The sequence below is a fragment of the Simochromis diagramma genome, unplaced genomic scaffold (genome assembly GCF_900408965.1).
Source record: "Simochromis diagramma unplaced genomic scaffold, fSimDia1.1 OVJJ01000344.1, whole genome shotgun sequence".
NCBI lineage: Eukaryota > Metazoa > Chordata > Actinopteri > Cichliformes > Cichlidae > Simochromis > Simochromis diagramma.
Window position 1 is genome coordinate 5,646,282 of NW_024387375.1, and position 15,459 is coordinate 5,661,740.

General features: G+C 44.5%; 1 protein-coding gene across 1 annotated transcript; it reads left to right on the forward strand.

Annotated features, from left to right (window-relative positions):
- Nucleotides 1–7,585: 7,585 nt before the first annotated feature.
- LOC120719960 lies at nucleotides 7,586–15,233 on the forward strand. Its single transcript, XM_040009519.1, has 5 exons — nucleotides 7,586–7,864; nucleotides 8,110–10,802; nucleotides 10,906–11,396; nucleotides 11,484–14,373; nucleotides 14,619–15,233. The coding sequence occupies exons 2-4, from the start codon at nucleotides 8,273–8,275 to the stop codon at nucleotides 14,022–14,024; spliced, it is 5,562 nt and encodes a 1,853-aa protein (XP_039865453.1). The 5' UTR covers nucleotides 7,586–7,864; nucleotides 8,110–8,272; the 3' UTR covers nucleotides 14,025–14,373; nucleotides 14,619–15,233.
- Nucleotides 15,234–15,459: the final 226 nt, after the last annotated feature.

The window sequence follows — 15,459 nt, forward strand, 5'->3', positions numbered from 1 at the left end:
ATTTACTGAACTTCATATTGTAGTCAGTCACACAACTTAAAGTAATTACTGAGTGTAACACAGCCAATTGGTACACAGTGTTGTTGAAATCTAAATCTGTAATATATGCAATAATGGAATATGATCACCAACTGCCAAAGTCTGAAACAAAAAGAAAAAGCTAAAGAAGCAAACAGTATATCAAAGCTTGTGCGAGTCTGTGATCAGCAGTAGCTGACACCTTAGCAGTCATTATAGCAGGTAGCACACAAGAATAGCATACAGCTCTGTGCTCAAAGCAGCTATTAGCTAATATAGTTTATCTTTTTAAAAATTGGGGATTATTATTTTTATGCTCTTATTTTCTGATTCTTGCACTAAACTAAATTATAAATGGCGACTGTTTGCACATCATTAACCCATATAACTGAATGTATACATGTTCTATTAATGGCATTCTTTTATTTTTATTGATTAAGCTACTAGATGTACTCAACTTGCCATTTATCATGAAATATGCTTTAAGGACCCAAAAGACCACCCAGAGGTCACATTTAAATGTCTTGTGTTTGTTTACTTGTAACTACAAATTTTTGTTCTCCTTGGTTTAAGCTACATTTCTTTTATTTGGAATATGTTTGGCATGTATTTCACCGTATGTTTCTTCACAATATATAAGACACACCTTTAACCCAGAGAAACCCTGGAAACGTTGAAGGCACACAATTTTACATTTTGCATGTTTGAGTGAAATTGTAGGAGGTACTGTTCTTTTAAGGATAAAGCTTAATAATAAATAAATAAATATAACAGCATGTTGTGTTTTATCTTATTGAATTGATGGTCTTAAGGTTGGTCTTGCGATTATTCATGGATCAAAAGATAGTTCCAGCTGGAGATGAAATGAATACAGAAATATGCTACTTTTTCAAAGTTGTGACTCTTGTGCCAAAAATCCCCTGAAATATAGATTTCAAAGTATGTGAGCTTAAAAATCTAACACTGGATTTGTCGCCTCTCTGAATGACAGAGATGTGCTCACCCGCTATAACTGTGTTAATGCTCTTGTAAATCTTTGGCCTCTTGTCCCCAGGTAACAGCTGTCTGACAGAACATGCTGTATTCCCCTTGTTTCAGCTACTTGAGTGGACTCAGTGGATTGTTTAAGTTAGAGTCATTATAATACTGACAAGTCAAAGTTTATTGTATTTTTTAGTTCATGGGGAGGACGTGTTTCATCAAAACTTTGTTCCTAAATCTCTCATTTAAGGTGTTGCATGTTGTCCATGTTGTTTACGTTGACTTCTTAACAACAAATGACATTAATAGAGGATTAATCCTTCATTAGTGTTTCAGAAAGCAAAGAAGGGGATTTATTTAGGTTTTACAATACTTGTTTGTGAACAAATACATCTATTATCAAATAAGACCATCTCCCATTTCACCTAAGACATGAAAACTGTCACAGGCAATGTTTGGAGTGTGTAGTTGAAGGGAATTGAGAAAAAAACTAACAAAAACTTAAATTGGGGACAGCTAAACATAAGCATATGAGATAAACAGAAAGCACATTATAGAAACCTGAAACCCGGAGAAACACAAGAAGTACAGCAGTGGATGATGAACAAGAGAGGATACACACGTGATGAAGAGCAGAGGTACACAGATGAAGCATCTGGGATGACAAATGGACAATCTGACAAGGCGCAGAGGAAAGCACACACTATATATACACACACACACAAGGTAAGGAAATGCACAACAGGAGGGAGACACAGATGAACATAATAGACTTGACGAGACAGGGAGGAAGCAAAACAAAATGGATTAACGTAGGACACAGGTTGGCAAAGATAAACAGGATAACAGGATAAACAGGAACACATAACACAGGAACAGAAACTGAGAGACTAGAAATAATAAATGAACTCAAAGATATAATAATTCAAAATATTAAACACTGGGTCACCGACCCAGGACCTTGACAAAAACAAACAGCCATCCACCCATGTTCTTCCGCTTATTCAATAATTATTCACTAATATATCATAAAAAAAAATCCTCATCACTAAACTTTACTGTTATCAGTATTAATTATCAATAATAATTAAGACTCGAGGTACAAAATGTGCATCACCAATTACCTAACATGCACATGTTTTAACTGTCGGAAGAAGCCAACAGTCCTCAGTAGATGTACAAAATGTGCAGTAGCTACAACAGCATAACGGTTTAAATATTTTCATTTTTGTGCATTCAGGGTCACTTATGGAAAGGTTTTTAAATTAGAATTCAAAATATAAAGATAGATGTTGCTGGGTTTAAAAAAAGCATGCCTTGCAAGAACAAACAGACATGAAGTAATTACTAAAATAATATATTTTTTAAAAAGAATAAGATGAAAATTGCTCTCTCTTGTTGTATTCTGTTTGTTTGGGGGTGTTTTTCTGGTTATTGTTATTGGTGCAAGTAAGTGACTGTGTAGAAGAGAATTCAGGAAGGCTCCAAGCCAATGGTATGACTCTACCCTGGCGCCTTTTATGTTTAATTTTGGCACTCATGCTCATTTTGTTACATTCCAGTTAGTCCCAGATTTTCCAATGGAAAATGTTACAGTATTTACATGACATGGATTTTATACAAGAGGGAAAATACCAAACATATTACAGAAAAAATTGGCAGCTTTTAGGGACACAACTAAATACTTAACATTCCACTGAAGACTAGGCAAAGAGACCTGCTTCCTTCTTATTTCCTTCACATTACTCATGAGAAAGAGTAAAAGCCCTCAGGATGGATTTAAACCCAGATCTCTGCATTAGCCTTAGGCCCAGTGAATTAAACCAGCACCAATATGTTCAAAATCCATTTCACATCTTACATTAAAAAAAAAATTGTACCAACTGTATAATTGATTGATGCTGTAGAGCTGTTAGTCAGTGGGACAAAAGGTTAAAAGGACTCCAACATCGACATGTATTCTTTCCCTATGGGAGTACAGAAATTCCAATGCAGTCTCATCATTAAGTCATTAAAGGCAAACGAAAGGAAGGACAGAGGAAGGCCTGCCTATGCTGTGGCATTTCTTAATCAAGGTCGAGTTATAATTCAAGGAAGCATGAGTACAATGAGTGATAATACGCAACTAAAACATTGACTGGGTGCCTAATAATATTTACCACAAATGCACAGATTTTGTACAAATCGATATATAATTTGTTAGGGAAACGAGTAATGTTTGGCTAGCACACCACCAATTAATGTATAGCGGACGAGGTCTTGGTCTTATAAAGTTAAACTCCTGATAAATAATAACTAAAAAATAACTGGAGATTTTAAAACCACAGAAAAGTAAATCAAACAGTCTTCCACTACCATAATGTATTTTAAATTGAGCTATCAAGGTATGATTAAATTGTGGACTTGTAGCCTTGATTTTTAGAGTGTTGCATTGACTATTCAGGAGTCACAGATGCATTGATGTATTTTTAATGGCGCTAACCCACTTACATAAAAGCCTTTTATTACTTGTTCAAACCTTATATCATAAGATAGACCCTTAAAACTCCATTTTAACAGGAAGAAACCTCCAGCAGAACCAGGCTCAGGGAGGGGCAGTCATCTGCCATGACCACATGCTGTGGAAGAGAGACAGAGATTAATAACAAGTAAGAATCAATGCATAGAGGTCTATTAACACATAGTGAGTGAGAAATGTGAATGAAAAAGAAAGACACCCTGATAATAATGAATTACAGTAGTCCAGCCTAGAAGGACATATCCTGGTAAGAAAAAATGACTCCAGTACCTGTAATACCTACAGCATGTGCTCATCGCGCTAATATTACGGTCAACAGTAGGCTATTGAATGCTGTACTGAGATCTGGCAGGACAAGCACAGAGATGAGTCCACTGTCAGAGGCCATAAGAAGATAATTTGTAACCTTCACTAAAGCTGTTTCTGTGCTGTGATGAGCTCTAAAACCTGAGAGAAACTCTTTATATGTCACGGCGGGTGAGGAGAGCCGTGTGAAAATAATAAATGAGGATCCAATCGCAGGCAGTAGTGGAGAAGTGAAGGTGGTTTATTGAACACGAAATAAATATGGACAAACAGCAAATGGAGCACGAACTAAACTAGACTGGAAACAACTAAACTACAGAGCACAAACCTGGACAAGAATGAGACCAGGGCGGGCGGAGGGGGTCCAGGAAGGAGGGTCCGAAACAAAAAACAAGGAGCACAAGAGTCCAGATTAAACCGAAAACAGGACAACACAAAACAAGACTAGTCATGAGGCCACAGTAAAGTCTGGAGGTCGACCCGGAGGTCGACAACACAAGAGCCAAAACAGAACAGGGGGCCGACCGTGCACACGGCAACGGCAACGGCGGCGGTGCAGGCAAAACCAATCAGGAGGCCGACCACTTGGAAGGCAGTGGCGGCCACTGAGCAGGCCCGGAGGTCGGCCGCGATGCCAGCGTCAGCGACGAACTCTTTCTGGAGGCCGTCCCCGAAGGCCATGATGCCAACTTAGAGGCCTGGAAAACGGCCGGCAGAGGCGAAGCGGAACAGGTCGAGCTGGCTCTGACGGTGGTGTGGCAACCGCAGGACCAGACGAGGCTGGACCAGGCGAGGATGAAGACACGGAGGCTGGACCAGGCGTGGATGAAGACACGGCTGCGGAACCTGACGGCAGCGGGACGGCTGCGGAACCTGACGGCAGCGGGACGGCTGCGGAACCTGACAGTGGTGATGCTGCAGGAGGTGATGTGGATGCAGGCAACGGTGTAGAAGTCACAGGGGATGATTCAACAGGTGGTGGCTGAACAAACCTCCCCGGACCGTCAGCAGACATGAGGGTGTGCTTGCTGGGTCCTCCAGGACCACCAGCAGACGAGGCGTGGTGCTGGGTGGGCTCCTCGGACCCACCAGCTGACTTGGCTTGAAGCTGGACGGGCGACTCGGACCCACCAGCTGACTTGGCTTGAAGCTGGACGGGCGACTCGGGCCCTCCAGCTGACGAGGCAGGACACTGGCTGGGTTCACCCGAACCCCCAGCAGACGAAACGTGAGGCTGGCTGGGTTCTCCCGAACCCCCAGCAGACGAAACTTGAGGCTGGACGGGCTCCTCGGGCCCTCCAGCTAGAGCAGACAACTGAAGCAGCAGGTACGGAGACCTCTGTCAGTGTGGACACTGGCTGGGATTGAGCAGCACAGCGGCTAGACTCAGGCAGCAACAGTGGGATGCAGTCCTCAGAGGGCTGAAAGTGTTCCCCAATACACTCAGCAGAGGACGGAGGCGGACGGATGAACTCACTTGAACTCTCAGGGGGGACTGAGAGCTGAGACTGTTCTGGTGAGCTCTCCGGTGAGGCTGCTGGTGCTGGCGTCTTGACCTCTAGGGGTCCAGAGTTGGCTGGTGACTGACACCCAGCCTCTGGAGAGGCCCTAGAGGGAGCAACTGTCTCTGACATGGCCAGCTTAAGAGAACCAGCAGATGTTGTGATGAAGTGTGTTCCCTGCTTAGAATGAGACAGTGAGGATGGTGGCTGAATGAGTGAGTGGGTAGGCTGCTGAACTGGTGGCAACTGAGCTACAGGTAGCGAAGTTGTAACAGGTAGTGGAGTGGCTGGCTGAACTGAGGGCAGCTGGGCTGCTGGCTGAACTGAGGGCAGCTGGGCTGCTGGCTGAACTGAGGGCAGCTGGGCTGCTGGCTGAACTGCTAACTGTACTGCTAACTGTGTTACAGGCCCCACATTAACTTGTGGTGAAGGTGTGGATGGGAGAACATGGTCAGGAAGAACTGTTTCAGTGAGGTTTACAGCTTCCCCTGAATAGACCAGTGCAGATGAAAAATAGTCCCAAACGTTTTCATTCTCTGAATTCATAATGCCAGGCTCAGTAATTCCAGGCTTGGCAGCAGCAAAGCGGAAACAGTCATTAACACAGGACGTGGGCACGGGAAAGACAGTCTTAGAAGCAATAGCCATAGATGAAGCAGAAAAAACACTATTATCTTCGGTGGAAACGCAATAAATAGTCCCAGAATAAATAGTCCTTGTATCCGACAAAGCAGAAACAGTGTCCCTCTCACTCACCACTGCCGGTTGTTTACATGTCCCGACATCCGGCTGTGGGGTGCCACGCCGACAGTGCAAACGTCGCTTCTTTCTTGGAGACAGCTCCGACAGGCCGGGTAATCCCTCGTCCGGCGGTTCAGATGGCACGTCCTCTGTTGAAGCGAGCAGGCGAGCGGTAGCGGCGGGGGGGTGTAGGTGAAGCTCGTGAACAGTGTTGGGGAGTAACGGAATACATGTACCGCCGTTACGTATTTAAAATACAAAATATGAGTAACTGTATTGCGTTACAGTTACCGTTTAAAAAGGTGGTATTCAGAATACAGTCACTTTGTTGAAATAAATGGATTACACTGCGGTACTTTCCTGTTTCATATTGTCGCGGGTCAGGACTGTTTCGGTTTTGTTTGACAGCTACGTTCTTTTGTTCCAGGCGGCAGCGTTACGGTTGCCATGGTTACAGGGCGACGCTCTCTCTCTCTCTGCGACTGTGTGTTTCCTGGGTGAGAGAGCGCCTTTTCGTTGTTGTTGTTGTTGTGCTAAGCTAACAGGCAGAATGCTACAAGCATAGCTCTAAAGAATGTAGCATAATAGGCAGTGTAGTCCGTGTTGCAGGGAGAATGGACTGCCATACACGTTATGGGTCTGTGAGCGCGAGGAGGGAGAAAAAGGGGAGTGGAAAGGTACGAGTTGTCATCGAGCAAAAACGGGAGCGGGAAGCATGTAAATATAATAATAACCACTGCAGCCAAGAAGAGAGCCTGACGAGCCCAGTTGTAAGTAAGCTATTAAGACTCGACTGTACACCGTGTTCGTGTTTTCCTCCGAAAACAATAAGTTCCGTTGGAGCAGTCTTTCAACGCCTCTCTCTGTCTCTCGCAAGAAAGTTGACCCACACAACAAAGTAAAGCTATTTTTCGGCTACGAGCCGACAGGGACCCCGCTGTATTAGTCAGAGGTCCCTTTACTACAGTTCGGAGTCGCGGACTTTCAGTAATAGTAATAAATCACACAGCAATAGTACATTCACGTTGTTGTAAAAAGCATGATAATATATTAAGTAATCCAAAGTATTCAGAATACGTTACTGTCATTGAGTAACGTAACGGAATACGTTACAGAATACATTTTGGGGCATGTATTCTGTATTCTGTAATGGAATACATTTTAAAAGTAACCTTCCCAACACTGCTCGTGAAGAACAAAATTCTGTACAAGCGGATGCAGTGAGTCCAATAACCAGGGGTAACTGGAAATAAGGTGTTGTAGGTTGGCTTCCACAGTGTAAAGAGACGCTTCTCCCTCATGCTCTAACAGCTGGTAAATCAATTTAGAAGCAGAGTTGATAACGGCCTCCTGAAGCTCCCTAGGTGGGGTGACTGCCGCTGGATCCATATCTGGCTGGTCCGTACTGTCACGGCGGGTGAGGAGAACCGTGTGAAAATAATAAATGAGGATCCAATCGCAGGCAGTAGTGGAGAAGTGAAGGTGGTTTATTGAACACGAAATAAATATGGATGTGATGCCTCAAAGGCATTTATTTCATTTATCTTTAATGTTTGCTTAAAGTAATTCTTTTGTATGTATTTAAGTTAGAAAGAACAGTAAAAAGAGTTAAAAATGTTAAGAAGCTTTAATTTTGAAGGTGAACTTGCTAATAACCTCACTTCCTGGTGGGTTACCTGTATTGCTTCATTTCCTGTTTAATTCCTCTTCCTGGTTCTCTAAGAGGGAGAGTGACATGTGGTCTTGCTCTGAGGCTTATCCACAGCCATCCACTTGGGAACATTGTTCAGGCAACGCCGTAAGTGTATATATTTCACGATGAAGGTGTTAAAAAGGCATAAATAGTGGTATTTGTGAAAAATTATATTTTATTTGTGATTCATGGAGGTTGATTTGTACATGTTAAAAAAGGCAGTTTTGATGATGATCATTACTGTTGCTAAAGCTAACACGAAGGTGTAAGGTCACATTTTGAGTTATTTCGTGATGCAACATTTATGTAAACGATCATTTTTTCTATTCTGTATTTCCTTTCAACTACAGTTTTCACCGCTTGTCAAATGAAGATTCTGAGTAAAAGGTCAACTCTACTCGGACTTGTGTATTCATTGACAGAGGTTTAGCTTGGTGTTTGATCGGAGTTGTTACACTCTGCAACAGAACACTACAGTGAAAAGGCGGCACTCGATGGTCCTACGTGTTCGTGATGGCAGCAAGCAACAAGTCATCGGTATCAAATACCAGGAGCAACGTGACATCAGCATCATCTGTAAGTGCGGCTCGCGCCAGAGCTAAAGCAGAAGCTGCTAAGGTACGAGCATCATATGCTAGCCAGGAGGCTAAATTAAAATTGGAAAAGGCTGCTAGAGAAGCAGAAAGGAAAACTAGAGAAGCTCAAAATCAGTTGGAAGCCGCTAGAATTGATACAGAGCTGGAAGTGCTAACATTAAATCGTGAAGCAGACGCAGCCATTGCTGAAGCACAGGTGTTAGAAGATGTAGCAGAAATGCATGGAAATGTAGAAAATGTGAAATCTGAGTCAGAAGACAGGCTTAGATTGCAACGTACTAGTGAATATGTTTGCTCTCAAAATGATCAGAATCGGTCTACCTTTGCACCAGTATCTGTCCCACCTGTTAAATCTGTAGACCGTGCAGAATCACAAGACAGTTTCAGAACATGGCATCCACCTGTAAGCTTAGCGGAATTCCAACATAGCAATAGCAAGCCCAAGCCTGAAGTGGATAATGGGACGCATCCACCCACAACAAACCTGTCTAAACTGACCAGAGCTGAATCGAAGACCGACGTCGAAATAACAAACCCTCGCACGTATATAGGTGCTCAATCACAAACACCCCGGCATATGCTTCCAGTGAGCGTGTCACAACCACCAGACCCTCTGGCACAATATTTGGCGCGACGTGATCTCGTTACGTCAGGACTGTACCAATTTGATGATAAGCCAGAGAATTTCCGTGCATGGCGGTCCTCATTCACTAATGCTGTGGCTGAGGTTCAACTTACAGAAACACAAGAATTAGACCTCATGACCAAATGGTTAGGAAAAGAGTCTGGACAGCAAATAAGATGCATACGCTCAGTGCATGTGAATAATGCTGGTTTGGCTCTGCGCAAGGCATGGGAGAGGCTGAATGACTGCTATGGTGCCCCTGAGATGATCGAGCAGTCACTGTTTCAGAGACTTGACAGTTTTCCAAAAATTGCAGCCAAAGATCACATCAGATTACGTGAACTTGGGGATTTGCTTATGGAGATACAAGGCGCCAAGGAGGATGGATACCTCACTGGGCTGTCATATCTAGACACCTCCAGAGGTATTGGACCCATAGTAGACAAGCTCCCATATGGGCTCCAGGAGAAGTGGGTGTCATCTGGGTCGTGGTACAAAGAGGAGAATAACAGCTGCTTCCCTCCCTTTAGTTACTTTTGTAACTTTGTCTGTCATGAGGCAAAGAAGCGAAATGACCCCAGCTTTATTCGTCAAAGCAACGGCGCAAACCCCACAAAATCAGAAAGATTACCTATGAAGAGCTTTAACACCAACAAGTCTATCGCAGTTCACAAAACAGATGTCTCTACAATCAACAACGACCCTAACAAGAACTGCCCATTGCACAATAAACCTCACCCACTTAAAAAATGCAGGACATTCAGAAACAAGCCCATCAATGACAGGAAGGCCTTTCTAAAACAGAAAGGAATATGCTTCAAGTGTTGTTCTTCAACTTCACATGTTGCCAAAGACTGCAAATCTTCCGTGAAATGCTTAGAATGTGAAAGCATCTATCATGATGCAGCCATGCACCCTGGCCCACAACCTCAACTCACCAAGGCTCCTCCACCACCACAAGAGAACGGCGGGGAGGGAGAAGATGACTCTAATGTAACTGATGTTAGAACCAGCTGCACAGAGGTTTGTGGCCCCGGCCAGTGGGGTCATTCTTGCTCTAAGATCTGCCTTGCAAAGGTCTACCCCAAACATTCAAAACACAAAGCCATTAAAGCTTATGTAATTCTGGACGACCAGAGCAATCGCTCATTAGCCAGGCCAGAGTTCTTTGAGCTGTTTGGTGTGGAGAACGAACCACTCTTATACCATCTCAGAACATGCTCCGGTGTCATCGAAACGTATGGCAGAAAGGCAGAAGGATTCCAGATAGAGTCGTTGAACGGCAACGTGCTCATACCTCTTCCACCACTCCTTGAGTGCCCTGAAATCCCTAACAATCGAGCTGAAATCCCAACACCAGGTGCTGTTTTGCATCATCCTCATCTCCACCATATAGCCAAACACATCCCCGATCTAGACCCAGAAGCAGAGATACTCCTGCTGCTCGGGAGAGACGTGCTTAGAGCACACAAGGTCAGGCAGCAAGTTAACGGGCCACACAACGCTCCCTTTGCACAACGTCTCGATCTAGGCTGGGTGGTGATAGGGGAGGTGTGCCTAGGTAATGTGCATAAGCCAACGGTGGACACATTCAAGACCCATGTGGTAGACAGCGGTCGCCATTCCATATTTCAGCCCTGTGCAAGTTTCATGCATGTCAAAGAAACACAGCCAAGCTTCAGCAAGTCTAACAAAATGCCAGAGAGGATGCTAGGACACACAGTGTTTAACCAATCTGAACATGATAACAAACCTGCTCCATCAATAGAAGACATCCTCTTCCTAGAGATCATGGATACAAATGTCCACAGAGATGACACTGGTAGTTGGGTTGCTCCATTGCCGTTCAAGGAGCCACGGCAACGTTTGCCAAATAATAAAGAGCATGCGGTTAAGAGGTTTGAATCCTTGCAACGCCAATTCAGGAAGAAACCTGAGATGCAGAAGCAATATGGAGAAGATCATTGCCAACGGTCACGCAGAGGTGGCACCACCCTTGAGGGAAGATGAAGAGTGCTGGTTTCTTCCATCATTCGGGGTATACCACCCACAAAAGCCCAACCAAATCAGGGTGGTTTTTGATTCCAGCGCTCAGTACTGCGGGGTCTCCCTCAATGACGTGCTTCTGACTGGTCCTGACCTCAACAATTCTCTCTTGGGCGTCCTTCTACGCTTTCGAAGGGAGAGGGTAGCTATCCTCGCCGACATCCAACAAATGTTTCACTGCTTTTTGGTCCATGAAAGGCACCGCAACTTCCTCCGGTTTTTGTGGTATGAGGACAACGACCTCACCAAGGCAGTTATCGACTATCGCATGAGGGTTCATGTCTTTGGTAACTCACCATCTCCGGCTGTGGCCATCTATGGTCTGCGAAGAGCCATTGCTGAAGGTGCCCAGAAGTACGGTGCCGACACAGTGAAATTTGTGGAAAGGCACTTTTACGTGGATGATGGCTTGGTGTCTCTCCCATCTGAAGCATAAGCAATCAACCTTCTCCAACAGACTCAGGCTTCACTTGCTAAATCAAACCTCCGCTTGCACAAGTTTGTGTCGAACAGTCCAGCAGTCACTGGAGCTTTCCCGCCAGAAGATTGTGTCCCGCTCATCAAGGATCTGGATTTGAGTGGGGAGACAGCACCCCTGCAGCGCAGCCTGGGTTTGCTTTGGGAGATCAGAAAAGACACATTTACATTCTCTGCATCAACTATTATCAAACCTTTCACTCGACGTGGAGTCCTCTCCACCGTCAATAGTGTTTTTGATCCGATGGGTATGCTGGCACCTGTCACAATCCAGGGACGAGCTCTTCTTAGGGAACTTAGTTCGGAACTGACTGACTGGGATGCACCTCTCCCAGAAGACAAGCTGAAGAAATGGGAAACCTGGAGAGATTCTCTTCAAGTCCTAAAGGAGCTTCATGTGCCACGTGCATACACATCAACCTCGCTCACCAAAGCTGTGCGCACAGAGTTGTTTGTATTCTCAGATGCCTCAACTATGGCCATTGGGGCTATCGCTTACTTGAGAGCCATCCAGGAGGATGGAAAAGTGGAAGTAGGATTTGTTATGGGCAAAGCCAAATTAGCACCCCAGTCTGAACCAACAATCCCGAGGCTCGAACTCTGCGCTGCTGTCCTTGCAGTAGAAATGGCGGATCTCATCCGGGAGGAGCTGGATCTGAAATTGGATGCTGTCAGGTTCTACACGGACAGTAAGGTGGTACTCGGGTACATTTGTAATACGACAAAACGCTTCTACACATATGTCCATAACAGAGTCCAACATATCCGACAATCTACCAGACCAGAACAATGGCATTATGTGTGCACGGAAGAAAACCCTGCGGACCATGCATCCAGATCTCTGCCTGCATCCCATCTGACCCAGAGTTCTTGGTTCACCGGACCTTCATTCCTGCATCAGTTATCTGCAGAAACAACACAAACCAGTGAGACGTTTGAGCTCATCGACCCGGGAAATGACTCAGAGATTCGACCGCAGGTACGCACCTACACTACTCATCTGAAGGAACCTGTACTTACCCCTGATCGCTTTCGCCGTTTCTCCACCTTTACCTCTCTACTGCGAGCAGTGGCTTTCCTTATCCATGTGGCAAGATCTCACAAACATTCAAACCAAAACAGCAGGTGTACGGGATGGCACACATGTCGCTTACCTCGTACTGTGGATGAAATAGCTCAAGCAAAACATGTCATTCTGCAAGCAGCACAAATGCCAGCCTTTGCCAAGGAACTGTCAGCCCTCCAAGCAAACAAAGTGGTGCCCACAAACAGCCCGTTGCATAAACTCAGTCCAACTTTGGAGAGTAGTCTTATCTGCGTTGGAGGCAGACTGAAACATTCTCAACTAACGTGTGAAGAAAAGAACCCAGTAATCCTACCCAAGGACAGCTACGTTTCCTTACTGCTCGTACGACATCACCATGAGCAGGTGAGACATCAGGGTCGACATCTCACAGAAGGTGCAGTAAGGGCAGCTGGACTGTGGATTTTGGGTGGGAAGCGACTAATCAATTCAGTCCTACACAAATGCGTAATCTGCCGGAAGCTGCGTGGGAGACCGGAAGAACAACGTATGGCCGACTTACCGCCGGAACGTCTCAAAGTTTGCCCTCCCTTCACATACGTGGGGCTTGACGTCTTTGGACCTTGGTCTGTTGTAACCAGACGCACCAGAGGAGGACAGGCAGAGAGCAAACGGTGGGCCATGATGTTTAGTTGTTTGAGTTCAAGGGCCGTCCACATTGAGCTGATTGAGTCTATGGACGCATCTAGCTGTATAAATGCTCTCAGGCGGTTCTTCGCTCTCAGAGGCCCTGCAAAAGAACTTCAGTCTGATTGTGGGACCAACTTCATTGGAGCTAGCAAGGAGTTGGAGATGGATAATACTGTACAGGGGTACCTCAGCAAGCAAGGATGTAGCTGGAACTTCAGACCTCCACATGCTTCCCACATGGGAGGCTCATGGGAACGGATGATTGGTGTTGCCAGGAGAATCCTTGATTCAATGCTCTTGCAGCAAAAGAGTCACCTGACCCATGAAGTGCTGTCAACACTAATGGCAGAAATTACAGCTATCATCAATGCACGTCCACTCCTACCTGTGTCTACAGACCCAAACCAACCTTTCATTCTTTCACCAGCCATGCTCCTCACACAGAAAGCAGGAGTTCCACCTCCTCCAGGAGATTTCACAGACAAGGACCTCTTCACAAAACAATGGAGGCAAGTTCAAGGGCTCGCAAACCAGTTTTGGGCCCGTTGGAGCAAAGAATACTTACCATCCTTACAACAAAGACAAAAATGGACAGTGACACGCAGAAACCTTCAAGTTGGGGATCTGGTCCTCCTCAGGGACAAGCAGACCATCCGCAACTACTGGCCCATGGCCATAGTCACAGCAACCTTTCCTGGGAAGGATGGACATGTGAGAAAGGTTGAAGTAAAAACGACCGACCAAGGTGACACAAGAACCTTCCTTAGGCCAGTTGCAGAAGTAGTTCTTCTTCTGCCTAAGGACTGATTTAAGGACTGTTGTTTGGACTCATTCAAGTTCATAGTGGCCTCACACAGGCCAGGCGGGGAGTGTGATGCCTCAAAGGCATTTATTTCATTTATCTTTAATGTTTGCTTAAAGTAATTCTTTTGTATGTATTTAAGTTAGAAAGAACAGTAAAAAGAGTTAAAAATGTTAAGAAGCTTTAATTTTGAAGGTGAACTTGCTAATAACCTCACTTCCTGGTGGGTTACCTGTATTGCTTCATTTCCTGTTTAATTCCTCTTCCTGGTTCTCTAAGAGGGAGAGTGACATGTGGTCTTGCTCTGAGGCTTATCCACAGCCATCCATTTGGGAACATTGTTCAGGCAACGCCGTAAGTGTATATATTTCACGATGAAGGTGTTAAAAAGGCATAAATAGTGGTATTTGTGAAAAATTATATTTTATTTGTGATTCATGGAGGTTGATTTGTACATGTTAAAAAAGGCAGTTTTGATGATGATCATTACTGTTGCTAAAGCTAACACGAAGGTGTAAGGTCACATTTTGAGTTATTTCGTGATGCAACATTTATGTAAACGATCATTTTTTCTATTCTGTATTTCCTTTCAACTACAGTTTTCACCGCTTGTCAAATGAAGATTCTGAGTAAAAGGTCAACTCTACTCGGACTCGTGTATTCATTGACAGAGGTTTAGCTTGGTGTTTGATCGGAGTTGCTACACTCTGCAACAGAACACTACAATGGACAAACAGCAAATGGAGCACGAACTAAACTAGACTGGAAACAACTAAACTACAGAGCACAAACCTGGACAAGAATGAGAACGAGCAGAGGAGATGGACAGCAGGGAAACCACACGGGTGAGACATGGTGGATACACAGACGGACCAGCAACTACAAACACAGAAGACACGACTTAAATACACTCAGAGAATCACAGGGAGATTACACACAGGTGGGAGACACAGCTTGGAATCATTAACGAGACGAGAGGTAAAACTGAACACACTCACATGAGACGCAGACCTTCACAATAAAACAGGAACAAGAAACCATCACACTAAGACGCAGACTCTACATTGACAGACAGAAAATGACACATGGAACTAGACATATACTAAGCAGACACAACCGAAGAACAAATCCTAAACACAAACAGAAACATGAAACTCTAATAATAATCATCATAATCATCATCATTAACACAACAAGAGAACAAGAAAACAATCCCTGATTCAAAATTAAACCAAAACATAATAAACTCAAAATACTGGGTGGAAACTGACCCAGAACCGTGACATTATATAAGCCATTCCTCTGTAGATGATCTGTTAGCTGTTTTACAACTACTCTTTCAAAAACTTTTGAGATGAAAGGAAGGTTGGCCTATAATTAGCTAAGACCGCTAGGTCAAGAGTTTACCTACTGCCAGCTTGAAGGTCTGTGGTACATAGC

Excerpts from the sequence above, each read along its gene's own strand:
- LOC120719960 (XM_040009519.1), top strand. The coding sequence starts at position 8,273 with ATGGCAGCAAGCAACAAGTCATCGGTATCAAATACCAGGAGCAACGTG. Across the intron at positions 10,803-10,905 it reads TGTCCACAGAGATGACACTG|GAAGAAACCTGAGATGCAGA; the intron begins GTAGTTGGGTTG and ends ACGCCAATTCAG. Across the intron at positions 11,397-11,483 it reads AGAAGTACGGTGCCGACACA|ACTCAGGCTTCACTTGCTAA; the intron begins GTGAAATTTGTG and ends CTTCTCCAACAG.